Genomic DNA, 19,917 nt, shown 5'->3' with positions numbered 1-19,917 from the left:
GCTGTTTTTGTCCACAAACATACCTGAGAGACTGAACCACTGATCTAAGTACTGATCTAAGTATAGCCAGTCCTCACTGAACCGCTTCCTGCAGGATGCTGGCCTAGCTATTTTGTTCTGTTATACAATACTCTCCATCCTCAGCATCAATCTGTGAATCTCACTAAACCCGAAAAGGATGCAGTATCTCGTTTTGTTTTGTTTTTAAGTTTTTAAGTTTGTAGGTGTTATTTTAGTTTATTTACATGTCTACACATCACCGAGAGATACGAAGATAAATTACAGCACCTCTAATTTTGACAAGTAATGGGACCCGGTTGGGTGAAAGGGAGGAAAGAAAGCTCGTTAAGCTGTTTAGCAACGCCCAACCCTAGCCCCGCCCTCTTCCATTTCAACACGGCTATCTAGCGGGGGAGTCTCCCTGTCACTCATTATATCTCAAAGAAACCATTGGTTAGCTGTAACGTCCATCAAACGCTAAATCGTCTCCTTGAACATCTGATTGGTGAATATGGTCCGTGGGCGTGCCCCCGTCCTCAAAGGATTTTCCCCGGAGTGGCCAGACGGGCTGGGGGACACAGGATGGCAGAGCTAATAGGAGTATCTAACGGGACATGCGGACGGGCTGATTTCTTCTAATATTTCAAGTGCTGGTGAGGGCCTTATGATACTTTTTACAACGAATAATAACACCCTTTATCATAATGGTGAAATCTGTGCGGGTATTTCTGCTTATTTTTGTCTCATTAGTCCAAACTAAGAAGTCGACCACTGGACATGAGCTAGCTAACCAAGTGGTCAGTTGGAGCGGACCCCGATTTGAGGATAATAAACGGACTTAAAGCCTCAAACACTGTATATTATAAAACAATTACAGGGTAACTTTAATGTTTTTAAGCATATGATTGATGCTGGCTGTGCACCGGCGTGTTGTTCAGTGTAATAGGCGCCTGGACAAAAAAACAGCTGGTTAAATTTCACATTAGAACCGGTGCAAAAACTCACAGGGACCGAGGTAGATGAACAGATGTGGGTCAGCCCATCGGTAACGGGAAGCGATGGTGCGGAACACTGATTGATCGCGGTTGCCATCAGTTTATGCCTGCGCGCGTGTGAGCGTGTGTGAATGTGCGCTTATGGAGAAAAGGAGTGTGTGTGTGTGTTTGTGTGGGTGGATTTTAATCCATAAATCATCAAAATAGCGCATTTAATCCAGTCCAGCGTGACATCCACGTGATTCAGTCAATCTGTAATCCAAATAAAGTGTTAGAGATGAAAGAATGAATGACATGATGACAGTTTGGTTTTCTGTGATCCGATCTATAAAATACTCTGAAATCAAAGTGAGAAATGCTTAGTTAATATAAAGTGCTGACCCACAGCCTCTAAAAGCCAGTAAATCTCGCATAATTAAGTAGTCCTCACAGATTTCAGTGTATTCCTGATAAAATCTAAATTGTTTAATTGACAAATAATTTAGCCTCTTTCCTCATTGGGTTATTATCCCTTTGGATTATACCGACTTGCGTTCACCTAAGTAAGAAGTAAGTAAGAATGATCCCTTGGGTGGTTAACCTGAACATGCGAAAGTATTGAGAATCACATGTGAATTATTAAGTAAAAAAAATATGTACAAAACAAACACTCTCAAGGGTTAAATGGGCCTCCGAGGGTTTATTCTCTTGCCATGGATCTGTGTTTTCCTGTTATGTCTGGTCATTTAATTACAGGAGAAATGTATTTCATATGTGAGTAAATGAAACCCCACTTTAAATAAAATAATACTGCTTCAAAATATATTTTTTAATCACAGTCCTGATGGTTTTTCTTTGATGGGTGCCAGCATGTTTCATATGCTGGGAAAACTTTTAATATTTCAGTAACATGTCAAAATTAATTTAGACAACTCTGTGTGATGTCATCAGATTATATTAAACAGTAAATGAATGAAAAATGAAAGAAAGCCTTATGTTCTGGCCTTTTATTCACCCAGTAGGATTCACTGTATCCAAGGCACAGCACCATCAATGTTTCACCACGAGTGCCTCTGAGAAATACTAAAACAGGAATATATATATATATATATTCATATTTAGGGCAGTGTGACCTGACGTAATCCAAGTTGCATTATTCAGAACAGCCTCCAACACAAGAAGCTGTACTCGGCTCATAAATTGATAATGACTCCCCCTTTCAGCTCTTAATGGAGTTCGCACGTCTGTAGTAAAGTCCTCTGGAAGCTCTGTGTGTACAGTTGTGGGCATGTAGCAGGAGGAAAGTGTGCCGGATCAAGGAATCAAAGGCATTTTTACAGCTGATGGGACTGTTTACATGCAGCTAATGGGACATTTGAGAGCCTACCTGGTGCGTTTGTACCCATTTGTGTGACTGACTGACTTACTGTGCATGGGGTTTTGTAATAATTTAAGAAGATGCAGACACTGGATGTGGGAGTGAGATGTGTTCTTCTCTGCAGCTGTGGGCAGGCTTTACTCTCCATTTCTCACTCCTATCTTCCTCCCTGAGTAAGAGGAAAATGAAGGAGGAGCGCTCGCTTGCTACTCTTTCACCACATGAGCACAGGGGCCCTTAAAGAACGTTGAAGAGGAGGAGGAGGTGGAAGGGGGAGGATGCATGGGAGAGCTAGTGCTGTTGCCCTGTGAACGGAGCTCTATTGTCCCGGGAACCTTTCAGCAGCTTCCCCGAGGTCCCTGTTCCTTCCCCTCCCCCTACTCGATACACTCTCTCTCCCTCAGAAACACAAACATATAAACACACACACACTTTTTGTCTGCCTCTGCTGTGTCACATCTCTCTCTTTTACACTTAGTCTCATTCACTCGCTCCTTTTCGGTCACACTCTTGTCCCGCTCGGTGTCTCTCTCATGCTTTTGCTTCTGCGCCCCCCCTCATTTCCCACAAGCAGCACAAGGCCTCATCCCTCCTCCTGTCCCCTCCACCCTTCTCCCTCCCGGTCCCTCATTATTTCGCTTCATCAGTGTGATTGTCATGCCGGTCAGACAGTATAAGCAAAAACATGCAATCTTCTAATTTGCATCACCTCATTTTTAAGCAGCAGACAGTGCCCCGTTTCCAAAATGTTTATGCACAAAGCTAAACCTAAGCTGGGCCTTTCTGTGCCAAACCAGCCCTTGCTGACTATTCAGGGTCCTTTTGTGGGAACACATGATGGTGTAATTTTACCCTTTTGTTTTCTCTCGTTGGCGCGAGGCTGTCGGGGGTTTGCAGGGGGTCGCTGGCTAAGAAAATGGGGCCAAATGAGGGGTCTGCTGATGGGAATTGGCCTTGATGAACACAAGTGGTCCTTGTCTTTGTGAACAGCTGTAATTACACAATCTGCAATTACAGTAGCCTCCTGCTGGGACACCGATAGCACTCCTGCTCGTATTGTTGGCGATTTATTGTATTAAAGCTATAAGGAGTGCAAGCAAAGCAGTGAGATAAGTATTGACAAAGGATGTCTATGTTTTATAGTTTTAATGGTTTAATGAGTTGAAAGTTTACTTTCCAGTATGCAGTCTTTATTAAATTTTAGTGGGGTTTTGCTATTATTAGTCTTCTGACTGGCCTCCTGTGTCTTTTCAACCTGCTTTTTTTGGCATATCTGCAAAGGAAAAACTCTGGAATCAAAATGAATATTTTTTCCTTTTTTTTGCAAATCTGAAACAGAATTATTTCATTGGAAACAAGTGTTTGTGCACGTTGCCATCCGTCTCCCCTGTTTGTCCTCCTTGAAGCTTCTTCCCATAGCTGCATTGTTCTAGCCAAGTGTTTGGACAGGATGGAGAGATGTGACACAGGGAGGAGGACCAGGAAACAGGAGCCAGGCTCAGACCTCAAAAACAGGAAGCAGGAGGAGACAACGATAAGATGGCTGCTCTGGGATTTCTCCTCTTTTGAACTACAGAGGGCTCGGAGTGTCTGATCAGAGGCAATCAGGGTTCAATTAAAGTTCAGAGTAGTAGTGGGTGTAAGCAAAATGAGAAAGCAGTGTATCTGGAGAAAAATATGCGGCTGTGTTTGTTTACTGCAGGTTTTGTGTTAGGATTTGTTGTTTTTGGTCTTGACCACATCCACGAATCTCTGGTTGTGTCAGATTTCCAGCTGGGCCGGTGACAAGCTGGCGCTGGGATTAGCTGGCACGCCATATCTTCCTATCTCTAATGCTTTAATCTGCGTGCTGGTCGACAGAAGTCTCCTGGCTTTGGCACACTCTTGGTCATCACTCTCTGGTCAACAGCCCACCCACACTTTGTTTGTTTTTCCATCCCAAAATGCTGTATTTTAGAGCAAGAATAGGAAAAACAGGGACAGTTTACAACAAAATACAATGGCTTACTGCCGCACATGCGTAAAAATTATACCCTGAATTTAAGGTTCATTGCAGGCTTATGGCTCTGTTCTAACTTCTGATGTTTTTAGACCAAAGTATTAATCAATAAAGTGATCTGCATTGGGACACTTCACCTGCGTTTGTGTCTAAAACCGTTCTGTTTCTCTTGCAGTCTGCGTGCCGGCGTGAAGCCTCACCATGCCGCTGGTGAAGAGAAACATCGAGCCGCGCCACCTCTGCCGAGGGGCGCTCCCCGAGGGCATCGGCAGCGAGCTGGAGTGTGTGATGAACAACACGCTTTCCGCCATCATCCGTCAGCTCAGCAGCCTGAGTAAGACACACATTCACAGACAGACACACACCAACACTAGCACGCCCGTCCTGGTAAACAAAAGGCTGCTAAAAGTGTCTAGTAGAAAAAAGCATAGAAGTATTTTTTTTTTTTTTTGGAACATCAAAAGCATCCTCAGGCTGTAACCCCGTTAATTTCAGCGTGACGATGGTACACACTGTGTGTAGCCTCTTTGTATACGGGACAAGATCACATGCTTTCATCGTTAATCCCGAAGCTGTGATTGATTTGGCCGTTGTCATGGTTACAGAGCCTGAGGTCACTGGGCTCACAGCGGCCTTGCAGCAGCTTCACATTGGAACACGGAGGGTCGAAATGTAATCCTTTTAGACAGGCGCGCAAAAAATGAACTTATCTGTAGCTGTGGACATGTGACTGTAAGCGTGTGTGTGTGTATATAGAAGTGTTTCATATCGATTATTATGCTGACTTTCTATTGCATTACAGAGTTATAACAGCACAAAGGGCAGCTATTTTCCCGTTTGCCCCCTTTATCCACAGTTGCCTTCTGCTTTCATGGCAACTGTGTTTAAGGTTTGTTGCAAAACTCAGCCGCATAAATTTAAACTGTCCTTTCTGATGTTAACACCTCATCTCTTTGGCCTCAAATCCATTCTCTGTCTCTTATTGTGTCAAGTTCCTGCACAGGGAGTGGGTATTTCAACAGCAGCTGTGCGGGTTAAATATAAATGCTCCGAAAGGCCTGGTGGGGGTATATCTGCAGACACTGCGTGTGTGTCTGTGAGCACATGTGTATAAGTGGTCCATAGGAATCCCCAGAAGGGGTCAGAGTTGACGGGGGCTCTACGTGCCAGATCTGCGATTCTTCCTTCCTTTAAATGTTTTTCCTGCAGCCCATCCTGTCAGCGGGAGGGACAGAAATAGCCCTCAGTCTGTGTTTGTCATACCACACATTGTATGTTACAAAGTATTTATGTTTAAATATTTTTATTGGAATTGTACCGGAGGTGTTCTGTTTTGTTTTGTGCTTTAATATGTTTCTGTTTCACTACTGCTCAAATCCACAGCCTTGTAGTGAAGGGCCTTTTGCAGCCATTAGTTCTGTGCTAAGATTAGGCAGTTTTCCATCAGGTGGTTTGTGGGTGTGTCCCGTACCTTTATGTGCATTCCCATAATGAGAACTTCCCCTGTCGGACTTCTTCAGGACCATATATGTGGCAGGAGGAAGTATCTGCTCTGGGGTAAGACCTTGAGAGTGACCCTGGAAACTCATGGGTGGGGCTCAAGTTGAACAACATAACCAGAACAAGTGCCTTTAAAATAATTCAATGCAGGAACCTCAATTATAGGTGATGCAGGCTTTTTTATTATTGTTGTTAAGTGAACTAGAACGTGAATAAAGTCCGGAAGTGAAAACAAAGCAGGGAAGCAGAGAAATTACATTTGTCTTCTGAGTCTGTTCCTCTTGATGGAAGGTGGTGCTCATAGCTGAAAAGCTGATATAACCGTCTCCTGTGGCAGTTCTTACATAGACAGAAAACAGTAAAACACGATAGAGACAGCAAAGATGTAACCTAGTAGTATTTTTAGTACTCCTAAAATCAGCTTTTGCCATGTAGGCAGGCTAATTTGCCTAGTCTCTGCTGTTCTTCTCTGCCGTTGGTGGTTTAAAGAAACCTTTTAGCTCCCTGAGGTCCTGAGAGAAAATGTTCCGGGTTCTTTAAATTGAATTGAAGTGAACTGAGGTTAGAACATAAACAACAAAAATGTTGTGATCCAGTCGCATCTCAAAAAGAGCTGCGGGCTTCACTGAAGCTGTGACTCATTAAATGGGGGCTGACCACCCTTGTTCTCACCATGGATTTAATAAAACAACATCAACCAGTAGCATTGATTTTACTGCCAGCAGTCCCACATTGCATCCCACTGGTGACTTCTAAATCTGTACGTCTCCGTGGCCAGCAAAGCCAGCAAGACTTTGTGACACTTCTCAACTTTGAAACAATCGGCTGAAGCACCAGCCAAAAGGAGGAAAAGACACTGTTGACTCACATCTGTGGGGCTGTGGATTTGACATAGACTGTATATAAAAGATGGACGTAGTCACTGCATCATTGGTTTCTATTTTTTTTTTCTTCCAGAATGACTAAATTTGGATGAGGTGTAGTCATGAGTTATCAGCTTGTAATCTTGGTTAGCAAGTGGCACCTATAAACTACAAATATTGAACATACAGGGCTAATTACTAAATATTTAATATGCTACAATTTAATTCATTAAACGAAATTACATGGTTGGTGTGAACGGTTGTATTAAGAATAGGTAAGTAAGAAATATTTGAGAGTGTGGGAGTTCATGGGGATTTTTGAGTCAGCCTGAATTGGTCATTTAAGGAACTGCAGTTTTTGGAACTTCCTTGTTTGCCCCATTTTTGAGCCAGGGAGTGTGCTGCCTGGAAATAAACAGGAGGGTTATGTGTGCAGCGAGAGCCTGGATATTCATCTGCAGCAGTCACCTGTTAAAATCAAATGGGTGACGACAAGCAAACTGCTTTATATTTAGATGGAGCGTTATCAGTGCTCAACTTTTACTTCATAAACAGAAACTCAAGAAAACATTGAGAATGAGGCTTATTTATTACATAACAGCAGTTGTTGAGGCGGGAGAGAATGTGTTATTTACTATCCTGGTTAGGTGCTTTAGTCACTGTAGCGTCTGTATCCACACAGACGAATTCATATTATGGTTTGGATTGTGTGTTTTCAGCTAACAATCAATTATTCATGAGGATTGTTGCTATATGGAGTTGCATGAGACACCATTTCCTGCAGACTCTCGTTTCACGTTGTGTCACATTACCGGTGTATTGATTGGACTTTGGTCTCTGAGGGGATTTGCTTGGCTCCAGGTAACGATTAAAAGTCTCTCTCTCATATTTCTTTTTCTCCTTCTGTTGTTTTTTCTTTTCCCAGGCAAACATGCGGAGGACATATTTGGCGAGCTGTTTAATGAGGCCAACACCTTCTACCTGCGTGCCAACTCTCTCCAGGATCGCATTGACCGGCTGGCTGTCAAGGTCACACAGCTGGACTCCACTGTGGAGGAAGGTGAGTCACAGGGTTGAAGTCTGGTGTGGGGCGATGCACACTAAGCTATCATTCATTGGTGAAGTCCTGCTGATCTCATGTTTTCTGCATTTTCTGTGTACTGAATGGCTTTTGTAAGCTATTTTTGTCCTTCCAATGATGAATCATTTGTCCTCTTTTCCTCTTTTTGTGTTCTTAGTTTCCTTGCAAGATATCAACATGAGGAAGGCCTTCAAGAGCTCCACCACTCAGGACCAGCAGGTGGTGTCCAAGAGCAGCGTTCCCACTCCGGTCAAAGAGATGTACAACCTGAGCGACAAGCCTCCACCTCTCAACATACTATCACCTTACAGGTTGGTGTTGCTGAGGCACAACACATCCAAACAGCTGGATGGGCTTAAGTGATAATAAATAACTCTTAATTTTCTTACTTTGGTTAGTGTGAGTCCAAAAAAGATTTTAATTCAGTGGTTTTAAAAAGAGCTTAAATCTTATAAAACATTTTCAGGAGGTTTTCATTGGCTTTTTCTTGCTTCTACATGCAGAGTGAAAAACCAGAATTGGTACTATTTCAGTACTTGTGTGCATTACATATTTAGCATGTCTTGCTCCAGTGGGAATCCTAACTCTTAATCCTGACTACATGGCACACTTTGCTCACTTTTTTCCATTCTCTCAGCATCGCTCTGCCTTATCCTGTCATTTCCTGTTATGTTCTCTTTGTGATAAAAAAGCTGGAGCTCTATTAGTAGTTTTACTCCTTTTCTTCCATTAGCCTCTTTTATCTTAAGGATCAATACACTTACTGATTCTACTTAACATGGTTTTGCATAAGAAGGCGGTTGTTTATCATCATAACTTTCTCGGGGTTCGTCTCTGTAGGGATGACCACAAGGAGGCGCTTAAGTTCTACACAGACCCCTCCTACTTCTTTGACCTGTGGAAAGAAAAGATGCTGCAGGACACGGAGGACAAGAGGAAAGAGAAGAGGAAGCAGAAGGTACCATATTGACTTAGAGTGTATTATACAGTGTGCAAGGACAGGTCTGATATTAAGCATTTATTTGGGTGTCAAACACAGGTGCTTGCAATTTTACATTTTGAGGTGGTCTTGGGCAGATACCAAACATACCACATAAAATTGTATTTTAAGTCCAACTCATTCCGATGGATAGAGAAATGTACATTTTTCATGTCTTAAAGAACTCTTAATAAAGAGTGCTGCTTATTTTAACCTAATATCACCTAAAACCTCTTGGCTTACTCTTTCTTCCAGGAGCAGAGGCGCTGTGTGGATGGGACACTACAGAGGGAGGTCAAGAAGGTCCGCAAAGCGAGGAACCGTCGGCAGGAGTGGAATATGATGGCTTTGGATAAGGAGCTGAGGCCAGATCATCGACACACCATACACCGGGACAGAGGCGCTTCCTCTGAGGGCTCGATGTCACCAGAGAACAGGTAGATGAGCAAACACCAGTGTGCTCTTAGTTTTCATCACATTTTATTCTTACACATGAGGCTGCATTTATATTTTCCTCATCAGGGGACACGGGCTGGATCAGCACCACTACCCCAACAGTATGAACCATGCTGGTCACGCCCACACCTACTCCGGCCCTCCACCCAGCGCCCTAGTTGCCCAGATGGCTGCCGGACACGCACCACGCGGAGGAGGTGAACACGACAACAGAGGCAGGACCATGATGGCCTATCAGGGTGGCACGCTGGGCCGCTCTCACCACCACCACGTCCCACTGCCTCCTCCACCCACTGAGGTTATGAACGGTGGCTCTATGTCTCTCCCACCAGTGGACTACAGGTAAATGGATTCATCTGCTTATTAGTTTTCTCGCTTTTTCCAGCAATAAGCAAAGCAAAAAAGCTTCACAAAACATTCTGCATACATATGTTTAAACTTTATGCACAGTGCATATGCAGGAACCTCATCCCAATCACTACTGACGCTATACAGTAGGCCAGACAGTTTATTTTGCCATAAGCTGTATTTAATTATCCACTATATCACTAAGAGTTCAATATTTTCTTCACATTTCTGCTCAATGCTAATGCTTTTGCATTATTTTACATTTTAAAAAGATGTACATTTAAACATGCTGATACACTTAGACTTTGAACAAACAAAAACATTCAGGGCCCATGGGCATGTGCAGTCTTTAAATATGAGAAAACAAATCAGAAACATGAGACACAAATATCAAATCCCAGCACAACTCAGCTCCTTATTTAGCTTCGGTTCCCAGAGGAGCTGGAAGCTATCCCAGCAGTCATTAGGCAGGTTCAGGTTCCTGCACAGGTCGCCAGTGAAAGTGATTTTGCTGTTTCAGAAGACTTTGACTCTATTTTATTTTATAAAATAAAACTTTCTTCTTATAATTTATTCTTATATTTTAAGTTGTATCAAATACTAAAAAAAAGTCATCACAAAGCTCTTACTTGAGTCTACTCTTGTAAAGTTTGAGCTAATGCTGCCACCTAGTGAGTTGGTATTTTTTGGTCTTCAAACTGTGGGCTTTCCACCAGAAGATATGTACTGACACGCAGCTGAATAAATTTGATTTACATCAACGTTATCATGCTCATCTTTACTTTTAAGGAGGGTAATGTAAGAAAAAGTTACAGAGGTGTCAGAAAATTATTGTTAACTCTATCACTCTCTTGTTCTTCCTCGCAGTATGGATGGCTATGCCAACACTGGTCCTCCTCCCCCTCCTCCTGCTCCTGTCATCCCTTCTGCTCAGACGGCCTTTGCCTCACCTCCTGGAGGTCCGATGCCTCCCGGACCAATGGCCGGTGCTGCCGGATATGCTCCGCCTCCACCACCTGTATCTGGAGCCCAGGCTGCTCCACCTCCTCCCGGTCCTCCACCTCCTCCACTTCCAGCTGGTGCCTCCCACTCCACAACGCACAAGATGTCCTCCGTCGCATCCGCTGAGACCACAGCGGTCAACGACGCCCGCAGCGATCTGCTGGCTGCGATACGTATGGGTAAGAACTGTGCCTGTAAAAATGTGTCCTTTTGATGTAAATTTGTCCTCTTTGGAAATGTTTACATTCATTTTAATGTATTTATTTTTAACGATGCCTTTTATGAGTTTTCACGTTCTCTTATATAACTTGTGTAATAATTGTGTAGTTAAAAAACACTTCATATTTTTCTGCAGGCATCCAGCTGAAGAAAGTACAGGAGCAGCAGGAGCAGCAGGCTAAGAGAGAGCCGGTTGGAAATGACGTGGCCACCATCCTGTCGCGACGCATCGCTGTGGAATACTCCGACTCGGAGGATGACTCCGAGTTGGAGGAGAATGATTGGTCAGATTAACACAAAGGCGTAAACACACACACTAAAAGACACGCAGTCGATCGCTCTCACGCTCACCTGAAAAACGCCCACTTTTCCACATTCACAGGTCGTCACAGACTTAGTTGCTGGAAACACACACCTTACACGTACACACAGTCACATGCTGTGGGTTGATATAAGCTGAATGGTCCAAGACTGGAAATCTGGAGTTGTATTTGGGATGCATAAACACTGTAAAGAGACAAATATAATGTAATGCTGACCACCCTGTGAAACACTAACACTGAGAACTGATGACTACATTTCAAAGCATTGTGAATACACCCCAGTGGATGTTCCTCTACTGTTATTACACTATAGACACCCTGTGAAGGTGCTTATTTTCAACACATTCTCATCCCAGGGCGTCAAATACAGGCATCCTGTCAGATATCACCGTGTCACACAGATGATGCATGCAAATTGGCCTTTGGCATCCTATCTGTGGCAATATCACAGGCCAAGAGATACCCGTCCTCTATTTTGCAGCATTTTTGATGACAGGAAGACAGATAGATAAAAGATGCTGGAGTAAGGCCTCAGCCACGGTACATGGCACCCACACACTCCTAACTAAAATGTGTGCTGTACTTTCTGCAAGTCTGCTAGCGTCTGAGTGATGTCAGTTGTCACTTTTAAAAGAAGATGGATGGAGACTCCCAGCTGTTAACCCCTGTTGGGGTTGTCACCGTGAAGGTGGTGCTGAGGGTATTTAACCTACTTTTAATCATGCAAGTTACTTTAGACAAGGTGTGAAAAAACGTGTGGGTCATTACCACATGGGCTGAAGTCTGTGCCTCAGGCGGCAGATGTCAAAGAAATATAACAGGAATGTTTACCCTGCTGTCGTGTCCGTATCTGCAGCCGAGTGTAATGGAGGCTTAGGCGTTTTATACTTGAGCGGGGGCAGCGCGAAAGCAGTCCGGACTGCCCGTCTGCCTGCAGAGAGTGTTTGTTGTCAGATGGAGGCAGTGTACAGAAGTATGTGGTACAACCGGTCTGTGGGCCACACACATACGTATAACTTCTAACAGACAAAGAGCTGAAGAGGAACCAATTGTCAAAAACAATGAGCTCCAGCGTATGTTTTGTGCTCTTGAAGTTTTGATCTTTAATGTTAATTTCATGCTTTTCTTGTTCCCAATGAACTCCACTGTCACTCACTTCCCTAATCCAGCCCACTTGTCAAACTTTGTCATCAGCATTTGACCTACGCGTGCGTCCAGCAGCGTGCAGTTTGGGATTTCGGAGGATTGGACAGGAGCACGTTTTTTAGTACGGTGTCCAAACAGAAACACATATGCAGACAGACGCATTTGCAGGACCATAAATTATGCTTTAAGCTCTGGTCACACCTATAACAGTCCTCTCTAAAACCCTCATTAGGGAGATGGATGGGTGGCTTTGTGTTCTGTGATTCTGTCACGTTTCAATTAAGGTGCTAAAAAGCACTCGATTATGTCGAGATACAGCCCTTCGCAACATGAATCCTGCGTGTTGAAAAATGCCGATTACGCCGTGTGTTTAAATGTGCTGCCAAGTGGTCTTTTATTAGCACCATGAGATAGATCCTCCGTCGCAACACAGATGCCACCTTGTGCGTGCCTGTGAGGCCCAGCGGCTCAGACAAACAGGAGTGTTTAACGTCCTGGGAGTGAGAACAGGTTGTTATTTTATGTATAGTCAAAGCTTGAGAGTGTTAGAATTATTAGAAACTTTCCTCTTGAGCTAACTAATGTACCTTTTTTTAAAAAACTATTTTTACTGAAACACTTATGCTGTAGACCACCGAGCGAGACTTTAATGTGTAGACAATAACTGGAATTTATGGAGGAGCTGGCTGCAGAACAGATGACCAGAACGAGCATCTGAAATACTTTGGCAATGGACGGATGGATGGATGAGAGACTTACTGATGAAGAGTATGATAGGCTATTGAGCCGCCTGCTGTTGCTCACTGCTGTGAGGGAGGGATATCGGGATTGGGGAGGGTGGGGCCATGTATATGCTAGTGTGAGCTGTGTAACCTTTGACCCAGAGAAAAATAAAATGATGAATGAACAAAAATTACTGGGTTTCTGTGTCTCTTCCCTGTTGTCATAGGAACGACAAATACCTGGCCCTTCAGTTTCCATGGGAACAGTACAGCTAAGAAGGGAGTTGCCAGGGAAACAGAAGAGTGCAAAAAGGGAGGGGCAAGGATGAACAAAGGGAGTCCAGGCAGGAGTTTTATGCACAGCACATGTTTGGTTTTAATACAAAATTAACAAGATCTCTCAGTTGAGTGAACTAACCAAAGCAATAAAAAGTACAACTAACACCTTGGAAAAATAGACAGCACGGTCACACAAATGTGTTTTTTTTTTTCTTTTTACAATATCTCAGTTAAGTTAGTGCATGTTGATTATCGTTTATATTTTGCAGATACTTAAATTGTTGTGCCATTTTCATCCCCCCAAAAATAAAGTGCATTTCACATTAAGAACTACGCATACGTTTACACAAGATGCTCTTACCGTTTCTGTGGTGTCGCCCCCATCTCCAAACCCAACCCTAAAACACACACACACATACCCACACACGCACACATTCGCGGACCCTTGAGCAAGGCTGGGCAATTACCTTTCCTAAGGCATCACATGAGAAACTGGGACTGTTGTTGAAGCTCGAATCAATTTGCTGAATTCTGCTCAAATAATATGCTCAATAATATCCTCATTTAGATTTGACAGCATTTCTAGTAGATAACGGTAGATGGCGTAAGCATGAATTGAGGCTATGGTCCAGGGAAGGCCACAAAGGGCACTAGCGGTGGCTCCCGAGCCAGGCAGAACCCCATGTACGAATGAGCGATGAATTAATTGAAAAAGAGAAGAGAGGTGGGGCGCAGAAAGAAGAACAAACAGCTTGTAGTGTGGGTGGGGGGGAATTCACATATAGATGGAGAACTCTGAAATTCAGGTAAATTATTTTCAATTTATCCTTTGACGTTGACATGTCCAGGGTGTACCCTGGCAGCAGGGTGGGGCCCTCCACAACAGTCCCAGTTTCTCAGGTTTCCCCTTGGGAGCATTAATTGCCCATCCCTACCCTTGAGTGTTTTGATATTTAGCTCTAAATTAGGTCTTCTCCTGCTTAACTAAGCGCCCATTACTGGCAACATTACCCACCAAAAATAACTGCTGTTTAGTACACAACCTTGAGTACTATGACACCGTGAAACCTTTGGGTACATTAACAGGTGCGTCTACAGGTAAGTATTACATCCAACTTCACAGTCGTTTGCCTTTCTTGGATACAAAGCCCTTTTTCACATGTTCAACAATGAAAATCTCAACAATACTGTTGGCTGCACACAAGAGATTCACATTCACCAATGAGAGAAAGTCACGTACCACCAAAACATCTCCCATACGCTTAGCCGAGCCTTCCTAATCGTCCTTTAACCAGCCTTGACAAACTGGTGCATATTGAAGCGAGGAAAGTAAAGTCTTAACAAAGAGTCCACATTAACAGCCAAAGTGGAGAAATGTCACTGAAAATATGGTGCAACCTTAACTCATCCTGTAGTTTGACTGGCTTTGGTAGCACCATGCACGGTGGGTATAAAGTCCCTCCTCTTCGGCATGCCTTATTTACAGAAACACACGAGTCGAGAGAGTTGGTTAAACAAGTTGATAAATACTACATTCAGAAAAAGGCTTTACAGCGCGGTTAATATCAAGACAACATCAGAATACGAAAGAAGTCAGGCCAGACTGAAGTGGAAAAAAATAGAACTTCTCAATGAATATAACAAAATAGACTTTTCTCCAAAGGTAAAGTAACAAGAGTTTGTGATGGTTTGTGGTGTGCCAGTCTGACCTGTCGGTGCTAATCAAATGACTATAGGGTGCAGCCTGACACTGTGCACAAGTTCACATACAAGGGCTACACTCCAATGCTTGGAAATGCTGTCCTTTAACTTTCCTCACTGATCCCACCTGGTCTGAGGCCAGAAAGATTAATACTGGGAGCCCCATAAATCAGGCTCTCTGAGAGTTGGGGGAAGCAGCAAGGAAGGAAAGAAGAGGCATTATCTTTTTATTTGGAAGTAGCCTTTTTTAGCTCATAGGATCATTCAGAGGTCACTTAACGGACACCTGCCTCAACCAGACTAAATTGTTTAATGTAGAGTAAAATATTAGTGATAGAGGAGACAGAAGACACACAGCAGGACTAGGATCCCAGTTCATTTAGAGTCCCTTTCACTTTGGCTTGAAGTGCTGGAGCTCCCTCCGGCCACTGCACCCACCTCCTAGTCCCATCTCCTTCCGAGAAGCTCTACAAACACATAACGAGGCCACTTATTTCAGAATTGACAGGAAGACTTACAGCATATTCCTATAAGGTCAGAGGTCAACAGGACTTGATATGTTTCAGACCTGCATTATTCCCCCTCTGACCCACACAAGGAGACAGATTCTGGTCTGCTGAGCTGATGGATCACACGCACACACCCAGAGACCATGCAAAACAGTCCCAAATCACACATTTGAGATTACAAAACTCAGGACGGACAGTTCGTATGCTCACAAAAGGCAGAGGCAACAGGAAAAGAAAGTTCACATTTTCACCCCGGTGTGATAAACGATTGAAGACCGATGTAGGGTTGTGGAGAAATGAGGCAGTGGTGTCACTGTGATGAATGAGTAGTTTCATCCTCTTTTTTTTTTCTTTTTCCCTCAGCCATGGGAGTGATTATGTGTCTGTCATCCATTTGAAGATGCATCTCTGAAGCATCACTCATAGTTCGCTGAGCCTGTTCTCTGCAACACATCGCCAAGATGTTACTTGACTCTGCAGGAAGAAGTCGTGGTGGGATGTGGATGTTATTGCTGTCTGAGTATTGCTTCGCGTCTAAAAAATAACTACCAATCACAGGCTAGTTATTGCTGAATAGAAAATAAGGAATCGACGATTTCGAGAAGGTTGCAGACCTGTTTTAAAACCAAAATATTCTGGAGAACTAACTCAGAGCAGCTGAGGAGTGATGTGGAATGATCATTATCAGAGCGTCTGAAGCAAAATGCTGAAACAAAAACCTCTCCTGTGACCTTGGTGCAATGATTTTAGCTCTTTCAATGTGAGGTACATTATACATAAACACAATTATTTGGGTCATGGTGACATCAGGAAACCACGGCACATTGCCTGCAGCGACCTGTATGACCTACCACACTGAACTCAGAAAGAGCAAACAGCGACCTGCATGCAAATTAAACCGGGCCATTACATGCACACCTATTAATGAGGTTGAGGCTCTTCGGGAGGGAAACATGATCAAATAAAATAAATAGTATAATTTTGCTACTCTGGCTCCATTTATTTGATTAGCTGTGTTAATTTCACCACCCATGTTATTCCTTTAGGAATAATAGACCAGCTGTTTTTCTTTTATATGTTTGAAATGTAAATCTCCCCTCAGGAGGTGGAGGAGGAGAGGTATACAGTAATGTTATATAATCCAACAGGCCTCTATATGGTTTGATGCCTCCATCCATACTAATAAAAAATGAAAGAGGGGGCTAATGGGGAAAGTCTCTCAAGTGCTTTGTCTTGGCCCTCAGAGATGCGAGCTGAACTAAAATACCTCCAGAAAGGGGGGGAAAAGGGATGAGAACATGAGAGAGGGTAGGAAAGAAAGAGGGAGCGGCTTGATTTCTTTCCGTTGAGAACGCAGGACGCAGATCAGAGAGCTCCGGGTCTATTTATAGCTCTCCGCGGCTGTTTAGCTTTCGACGCACGTTCAGAGTGCAACAGCAGAGCTGCCGGGTTGCTGCTGCTCCAGACGGGCTTTGCTGTGGAAATGCCTGCGTACTGAGCCGCGGTCGGCTCCCTCCCTCCTTTCTTCTCCGCTCATCACAAACGAATGCGCCGTGAGGTTTTTACACAAACACACACGCAGACACACATGCACGCACGCAGGCGCAAACTAACAATTCCTCCCTGTTGGAGGAAAATAAGCACATGTCCTCAAGTGGTCCGGTTCCGCTTAGTGTATGCATGTCTTATATCTACAGCTGCTGCCTTTAACATGTGATGCACTCAGTGCTCTCTGCAGACATGAGGAAGGGCGTGGCGTGGGTTGAACGGGAGGAAAGCGGGATGCAGTCCCGATAGTGGCCTTTACTGGGGAAGACAGTAAGATACTTTGCCCTGTGGTACGTGTATCAAAGAAAAAAATGCCATCTAGCCATCCATCCATGCATCCATTTGGCTGTGGATGATTAACCAATCTGCGTCTGCCACTGACATCTCCAGGCCAGAGCTCAGGCCACAGCCCTCCACCACTGCCCCGGACCTCCTCTGCTGCTGCTCTCTCTTTGGCACTGGTAAGATCCAGTGAGGAGCAGAGCTGACCCAGGTTGCCTCTCTTTCTTCCCACCTGGGTCTGCTTGGTCAGACGTCACTCGGAGTCCGTGCACGGTGGGCCACACTGGTGGGAACACAGCCGCAGCACACCAGCCACAGCGCCTTCTGGATCTCCTGGTTCCTGAAGGCATAGATGACCGGGTTTATGACCGAATTGTAGGTGGCAGGCACCAGCGTGGCGTAGGTATAGAGAGGCGGGTACGTGTAGTCAGCGATGAGCGAGTAGACAGTGAATGGCATCCAGCAGGCGGCAAAGGTACCCAGGATGATGGCTAGGGTGGACACGCCCTTTCGGGTTGTGACGTAGTGGGGTGTGGCAGCCAGGAAGTGGTGCTGTAGGGCGATTTGGTGAGCGTGGCGCATCACGATCTTGCAGATCTGGACGTAGAGTTGCAGCATGAGACCGAAGAGCAGCAAGAAGGAGACAGACAGCACGGCGATGTTATTTTTTGTCAGCGGCCGCACCACGCTGCATGTAGCCGCCTCCGCTAGGCAGTTGACCCCTGTGACAGGCAGCAGGCCTAGACAAAGGGACAGGCCCCACAGCAGCACAAGCATGGTGTAGGTGAAGGCTGCCGTCCGCTCCGAGTTGTAGGTGAGGGCGTAATACAATGATAGGTATCGGTCAATAGTGATAGCCAGCAAGCTAAAGACAGAAGCAGAGAATGAGGCCACTATCAAGCCCACAGTCAGCAACTGGGCTGAATCAGAGCGAAGCAAGTAGGCACAGGTGAAGTGCAGCACGAGGCCCAGGCCGGCCAGCAGGTCAGCCAATGCCAGGCTGCCGATCAGCAGGAACATGGGAGCTCTGAGCGCTGGGTTCTGCCAGATCACAAGCACCACCAGAGCATTCTCACAGGCTATCAGAGTCCCAGATGAGCACAGCACAATGTCCCAGGGGTTGACCAGCAGCGGCAGCTGGCTGGGCCGCAGGGAGTCTTCCGGTGGAAGCGTCCCCAGGCTGGTGCTGTTGTCCATTGGTCCACCACCTCCGCTGGCCCAAGCTGTGGAATCAGGAGCCAGCCAGCTGGGGGTGACTGGTGGCTCTTCACTCATTGTGCCCCCCGTCTGAAATTGACAAACACAAATACAGGTCACCCTGATGGTATGCACACTTTGATGGTCAAAAAGAGCACAAGGAGCACCATATAAACCTGCCACAAGTGCCTCTTTTTCTATGTTTTGGGCTTTTTACATGGGAAGACAAAAACAGGGGCCGTTTCATCGGTAATGTCTGCATCATACATCTCAATCCATGTTGTTAAGACCCAGGGTAACTCATTCCACAGACAGTCAAGGTTATATAGAGTGCAGGTGGTGCACAGAACTATAAGAGCAAATTAGCAAATGCTCACATTACCTCAATGTTGGTTGAATTAAATAAAAGAAAAACCTGTATTTTTCATTTGCATCCTTTTAAAACAATAAAAGCCTGCGCTGAAGAAGAAATACGCTGTACCATTCTGTCGCTGATCCATAAGGCTAACAGGTATTTTCCTTTGGGAATTTAACCAATGACTGCTAAGGAGATTATAACACTTTTTTAATGTGGCAAGAGAAAAAATCCCAAGAGGATAACATAGAGTATGCTTTGCAGAAAAAAATCTCAGACCAAGACAGCCAAATATCGATAAACTACCAGAGGCGATAACAGTAAGTTAATTCACAGACAAGTCCCGCTCTCCATAACAGAAGACACCGCACCCGTTATCTCAGGAATTGCTTCTTTCTTCCTCTCATAATGCCTCTCACACCATAAGTGCCGTTTTACCTTGTGCACCTTGCATAAGAAACACACTGGCTGCTCCACGTCAGCAAAAGGATGCTGTAGGGGGAGGAAAAAAAACACACGCACACACACAGGCGGCATCTTTCCATGCATGTCAAGGATGCTCAATAATGCGCCTCCACACCCAGCCTACCTTGACTCTGTGAGCTGAGACTTCCCGGTCTAGATTGAAGAAGGACAGCCTGGCATTTCCACGGTATCTCACTGTGGACGGAGACGCAGCTCGGGAGAGGGGGATAAATGGAAGCAGAAAAGAGCGCGGAGCGGCTCTGCCGTTAACGGCGCATCGCTGTGGACTGCGGCTGTGCGGGGAGCAGCGAGCGGAGCAGCGGCGGAAGAGATGAAGAGGAGGTGTGAGTGCGAGGGGGGGAGTGGAGGGGTGATGAAGGAGGAGGAGTCCCAAATGGGCCAGATTGCCAGAGACCGGCTGAACTCCGTTAAAGAGCTAAATGTGTCTAGTCCGTGGCGTCTCAAGGACAAAGACAGGTATGAAGCGCGCGTACAGGTGTCTGCGCTCTAGCACGGCACGGTTCGCTTATTCTGACATGATTTCCGTGCAATGAGCACACATATGATCGTGCAACACTGGATCCTAATCTC

At 44.9% G+C, this 19,917-nt stretch overlaps 2 protein-coding genes across 2 annotated transcripts; one reads left to right on the top strand and one right to left on the bottom strand.

The window, feature by feature from the left end:
• The first annotated feature begins 537 nt into the window (after nucleotides 1–537).
• Nucleotides 538–14,419, top strand: wasf3b (WASP family member 3b). The gene is made up of 9 exons (XM_031740332.2): nucleotides 538–653; nucleotides 4,527–4,685; nucleotides 7,640–7,774; nucleotides 7,953–8,106; nucleotides 8,636–8,753; nucleotides 9,030–9,211; nucleotides 9,297–9,572; nucleotides 10,446–10,759; nucleotides 10,936–14,419. The coding sequence occupies exons 2-9, from the start codon at nucleotides 4,553–4,555 to the stop codon at nucleotides 11,091–11,093; spliced, it is 1,470 nt and encodes a 489-aa protein (XP_031596192.1). The 5' UTR covers nucleotides 538–653; nucleotides 4,527–4,552; the 3' UTR covers nucleotides 11,094–14,419.
• A 1,484-nt stretch (nucleotides 14,420–15,903) lies between these two features.
• Nucleotides 15,904–19,553, bottom strand: gpr12 (G protein-coupled receptor 12). Its single transcript, XM_031740315.2, has 2 exons — nucleotides 19,451–19,553; nucleotides 15,904–18,596 (listed from the first exon to the last, which is right to left on the bottom strand). The coding sequence occupies exon 2, from the start codon at nucleotides 18,582–18,584 to the stop codon at nucleotides 17,556–17,558; it is 1,029 nt and encodes a 342-aa protein (XP_031596175.1). The 5' UTR covers nucleotides 18,585–18,596; nucleotides 19,451–19,553; the 3' UTR covers nucleotides 15,904–17,555.
• Nucleotides 19,554–19,917: the final 364 nt, after the last annotated feature.

This window comes from Oreochromis aureus, linkage group 9 (genome assembly GCF_013358895.1).
Source record: "Oreochromis aureus strain Israel breed Guangdong linkage group 9, ZZ_aureus, whole genome shotgun sequence".
Taxonomy (NCBI): Eukaryota; Metazoa; Chordata; class Actinopteri; order Cichliformes; family Cichlidae; genus Oreochromis; species Oreochromis aureus.
This window is presented reverse-complemented; position numbering and strand designations above follow the sequence as displayed.

Excerpts from the sequence above, each read along its gene's own strand:
- wasf3b (XM_031740332.2), top strand. The coding sequence starts at position 4,553 with ATGCCGCTGGTGAAGAGAAACATCGAGCCGCGCCACCTCTGCCGAGGG. Across the intron at positions 4,686-7,639 it reads CCGTCAGCTCAGCAGCCTGA|GCAAACATGCGGAGGACATA; the intron begins GTAAGACACACA and ends TTCTTTTCCCAG. Across the intron at positions 9,212-9,296 it reads TCGATGTCACCAGAGAACAG|GGGACACGGGCTGGATCAGC; the intron begins GTAGATGAGCAA and ends TTTCCTCATCAG.
- gpr12 (XM_031740315.2), bottom strand. The coding sequence starts at position 18,584 with ATGAGTGAAGAGCCACCAGTCACCCCCAGCTGGCTGGCTCCTGATTCC.